The sequence below is a fragment of the Nansenia antarctica genome (genome assembly GCF_963989245.1).
Source record: "Nansenia antarctica genome assembly, chromosome: 7".
NCBI classification, from domain to species: domain Eukaryota; kingdom Metazoa; phylum Chordata; class Actinopteri; order Argentiniformes; family Microstomatidae; genus Nansenia; species Nansenia antarctica.
Genome location: NC_137677.1, coordinates 8,226,671 through 8,231,365, shown reverse-complemented (window position 1 = coordinate 8,231,365; position 4,695 = coordinate 8,226,671). Strand labels below are relative to the sequence as shown.

Below are 4,695 nucleotides of genomic sequence, written 5' to 3'. Positions count from 1 at the left end.
TACTAAGCTAGTCACCTCCAGCCCTCTGTTTTTCTCTCTCTTTTCTATCTCCAGTCTCCTATTCACCAGTAGATACCATAGGCCCTTTGTTATTCACTGTAGTGCCTTTAAGTTGTTTTTTCCTGTATTCTATAGATTTGAATAATCAAGTATTTATGTTTGTAATTACACCTGAGTTAAAAACAAATGTTTTTGTTGTTTTTTTTTCTATCTGTGGTATTTATTTGTAGCTAGTGCTTTTGTTTTTTTTATTTGTTCCCTCTATTGCCTTCCTGCCCTGTCACCGACACCGATGTCTTAATTTAATCACAAATATGGCCAGATGTGAAGCACATTGTTCTATTCCGAGGAAGCCTTAAAAACTGAGGTGATATCTAAGTGTACTTATTCTGTGTTCAACTGCTCGAGAGAGAGAGAGAGAGAGAGAGAGAGAGAGAGAGAGAGAGAGAGAGAGAGAGAGAGAGAGAGAGAGAGAGAGAGAGAGAGAGAGAGAGAGAGAGAGAGAGAGAGACTGCCACCCCATTCAGTCCTGCATAAAGATAAGCTCAATTATTATTTTCAACAAGCTACCAATATCTACACAAGATAAGTTAGCTTTGGGTATAGCTGTCACCTAACTGTTGAACAGACAGGGATTTGATTGTACAGTACATAAGCTATTTTGTTTGTGTTACATTTCGACTCTTGAAGCAATAGCCTAAAACAAGAATGAAGAAGTTTGGAATTACTGTAAATGTACCAAATTTGTAACCCCCCCCCCGACCATTTCAAATACAGTGCTTTTGAAAAATACAAGAATAAACTTTGTATACAATCAATGTCTTTGTTTTCCACTATCCTTATGCCGAATACAGTATCAATTACATGCTGTCTTCTCCAATAACTGTGTGTGTTAGTGTGTGTGTGTGTGTGTGTGTGTGTGTGTGTTTCGTAGGACGCGAGGAGCAGATATGCGAGTTAAGATGCTGTGCTGTTCTGTTTTCTTTGAAACGGTAGTTTAGCCTGGAGATGGTTTCCTGTCAGCAATGAGCTGTGTTATAGCTGTCCTTCTGAACGTCCATAGCTTTGATGACTGTGACTCTCTGACCCCTAGTGTGTGTGTGTGTGTGTGTGTGTGTGTGTGTGTGTGTGTGTGTGTGTGTGTGTGTGTGTGTGTGTGTGTGTGTGTGCGCGTGTGCGTGCGTGTGTGCACGTATGTGGGTATGTGTGCATTTGCCCTTGTTAACAACAGACTCGGGTTACCTAAGCAGCAGCCAGGAGAGAGTTAGAGCCTGTTAATGTTTAATGTTTGTTTTCTGGTCAGGTCACTTGTCAACGTTCTCAGTTACCATAGCCTCTGGCTTGTAGGCTCCAGTTGAGCAGCTTTTTAAAAAAGACTCCCTGTTCCAAACTGCATATGAAAGTGCCCTTTAGATAAGGAGATAGTAGAGAGAGAGAGCAAGGGGCCTACTATGTTGACGCTACTGTATGGCGATGGAAATCTCGCCAATAATACTACCGGTACATAACTGTATGTCTGAAAACAGTATCCCTAACAGAATGCCCTAAATCAGTGTACAATGATCACATGTATGAAGATATTGCTTTAACTGTTCAAATGCATGGTCTTTGATCAGTTAAATCAATATCTTCATACATGTGATCATCGTAAACTGATTTAGGTCTTTTTGTGTATCGTCCAGGTAGGGATACTGTAATGAGACATCCAGGACAACATGGAGACAGAGGTAGGATGGGGGGATATACAGTAGGTCCTATAGGGACACTGGCTAGGCCTGGTCACCTGACGCAGGAGAGAGACCTGGTTACTGGGACAGAACCATCCAGACCAGGATAGTCACCCTGGTAACGGCATGCTTGGTTGAAGAGTGATATTGTGTCTCCACGCTGCCATGAACGGAGAGAGTGAAAAAAGAAAGGAGGCAGAGGGGTATTTTGGTTTCATGGATTGCTTGTGTGAGGAGATAGCGTTACATGAGAGTGAATCGGGAGTGATGACATTGTTTTTTTTCTAAGCACCACACAGGAGTGAAGCGTTCTGGTAGAGTGGCCTGTCTCCTCTCTTCTGATGGAGTAGATGGAGCAAGCTGGACGTTGCCGTTCTCAAAGGCCCTCCACAACAACATCCTCCCTTATGAACGTAAAGGTCTTTCTTTTGGAGTGAAATAACAGTATTCTTTTCTGACCTGTTACACAGAGAAGAGGGGAGGTTGTTTTGCATCACTGCAAACAACAAGGAGATGTTTCAGGACTTTGAGTGATTAAAGAGGAGGGAGACCTGTGATGTTGTTGCTGATTGACGAGCTCCTACCCCTTCCGTAACAGAGACCTGTTGTGCGTCTACCACCTTGACAAGGAGAGAGGATGACCTGCCTCCTGTGATGCGTCTTTAGACCCTGGCTGTTTGCTGTCACGGTATGTAACGTCCTCTAGCAGTATGCTGCTGCCAGCCTGTTTCTTCATATTATTATGTTATTGCAATATTATTATATTCTAGTTTACAGCTTGTGAATTGCAAGCAAATCAAATTGTATATAGATGTGTTGTTGTGTTAGCTAATGTAAATAAGGCATTTCTGTGTAGGGATTTGCAGTATGTTTAAAAGTAGATTGTTTTCATTTTGTATGTGACCAGAATTTCTTACATCTTCAGGATATTAGTATTTATTTGATTCCTTGTCATGCTTTGAAAAAGTGCCACATCTCTGAACATGACGGTATGGCTGTTATGTCATAGTTTTAAGGGATTGTTGTAGGACCATAAACGTCACTGTAACCATGGGTGAAGTGGAGAAAAAACGTCCTATTATCGCTGGCAGAGAGAAAGGTGAGTTTAATCCTTAATACACTAGACTTATACAACTGATCACTTAAATTGATTGATTCTGAGGAAAACTGGGTTATGTCCTCTAGTTAGTTATTTTACTGCATTTCATCATTTCAGGAGGGAACATCGACTGGAGGAGTAGATCATTTGTGTAGACTTGCCAGGACTCGCTTTATTCAGTGTTAAAGAATGTTCCCAGCTCCCAGTAGCTTTGCTTGTGCACGGCCGTCTGAACATTTGTATGCTGATGTCATGCTGTTCCCTAGGTTGTATCTTAATGTACTCCCTGAAGCACTATCTTTCCTCCGCTGCAGAGTCAGCTGGCTGATCTTGCACGCCTGATCTGCACCAGCCAGATGCAAATATACTATATCTCCAGGCACACTGCCTTTTTCACCCTCTCTGCTTCTTCCTCACCTCGTTGAGTTCTCAGCCTACGTATACAGTATGTGTATGAAGTTCACTAAATCCTTTGTGCATTTGCATCAGAGGGATTGGGTGTGTACATGTGTGTGTGTGTGTGTGTTAGGTCTTCAACTATTGCAAAATCTGAAGAAAAAAAACTCATCTAATCTCCCCCCTAGGGCCAGGACCTGGGCGCTACGCACTGCCACCGACCATTGGTTTCATCGGTCATGACTTCACCAAGCCGACAAGCCCTGCTTACTCCTTCCACGGCAGGATGAGCAACAACTGTGAGTGCCTCAGAGCTGCCCCGGGCTTCAGTCTCCTCAGATGAATGGACTGACTCCAAAGCTAATCAGCTAAATAATTAACCCACACCAGTTGGCCATAGGCCATAGAACATTGATAAGCATTGGGTTATGTAAAACCAATCAATGATGAGCTCTCAAGCTTTAGATATCACACACCACTGTCCTCAGTCCTAACGGTCAATGTAACACAACCACAACTAGTGTGGTTGGCCTGACAGTCAAAATAAAGGTCATGTCAAATCTTGGCCACTGGAGGGAGACAACACCACAATGTCTGTAATTATGCTACCAATAGCACTCTTCAGGCAACTATCTAATATCGACCTGTCCTATACTACTACTATACCCTGTATATTTGTGGAAATGCTAAATGTGTTGTGTCTGTGTATTGCATACTTCTAAATATGAATATGAATATTTCCCTTGTTGCGTGGTTCATTATGCAGTGTATAGTGTTGACTCCAGTCCCGGACCTCGGTATTACATCGATGCAAAAATCACTCGCTTCGGTAGGGATGGCAACCCTGCATACTCCATGCTGGGCAGAGTGAGAGGATCAAGTAAGTTTACACCCGCAGCAGGTAAATACATTTGAAATACTTTTAATTCACACATTTTTACTTCTGAAAATGGACAAACATAGTGCATTCAAACAATCAGGGACAACATTTCTTCATGTATGAAGTGATTTTATTTTATGTATTGGCACACAGAACAACAAAGTACAACATAAGATATAGTACAATATGTGCCTGTAAGGCTGACATAAGAAAAATGTAAATGTTGAAATACAGACACTGTATTTATTCATATGCTTCATTGAGCTGGTTAACCACAATGTAATAGGTCTATCTCCAATTCCATCAATAAGCAAACATATAAATGATCATATAATATCAACCAATTAATCTTAACATAAACAATTAAACTGTTTCCACCCACCAGCGGGCATTTTCCAGACCCCTGGACCAGGTGCATACAGCCCTGAGAATGCTCCCCAAGGTAACCAAGGCAACACCCAGCGCAGGCCTCCATCCTACACCATGGGCTCCCGCACACGCTACCGCACTGTGGACTCAGTGCCTGCCCCCAACAAGTACTCTCTCCCTGCCCTCATGGGTGCCCAAGTACCCACCAAACCAGCCAGTGCAAG

At 42.5% G+C, this 4,695-nt stretch overlaps 1 protein-coding gene across 2 annotated transcripts in view; it reads left to right on the top strand.

The window, feature by feature from the left end:
* Positions 1-2,777: 2,777 nt before the first annotated feature.
* cimap1d (CIMAP1 family member D) overlaps positions 2,778-4,695 on the top strand; it is a gene marked incomplete at both ends in the record, with an annotated part of 2,207 nt that continues 289 nt past the window's right edge. Inside the window, 4 exons of one of the 2 annotated variants that reach the window (XM_080537252.1) lie at positions 2,778-2,826; positions 3,411-3,521; positions 3,989-4,102; positions 4,488-4,695. The exon at positions 4,488-4,695 is cut by the window's right edge and continues 289 nt beyond it. In XM_080537252.1, the coding sequence (XP_080393378.1) occupies positions 2,778-2,826; positions 3,411-3,521; positions 3,989-4,102; positions 4,488-4,695 (482 nt within the window). Of the gene's footprint in view, positions 2,827-3,410; positions 3,522-3,988; positions 4,124-4,487 lie in introns of both variants that reach the window. The other variant, XM_080537251.1, reaches the window with a different exon arrangement.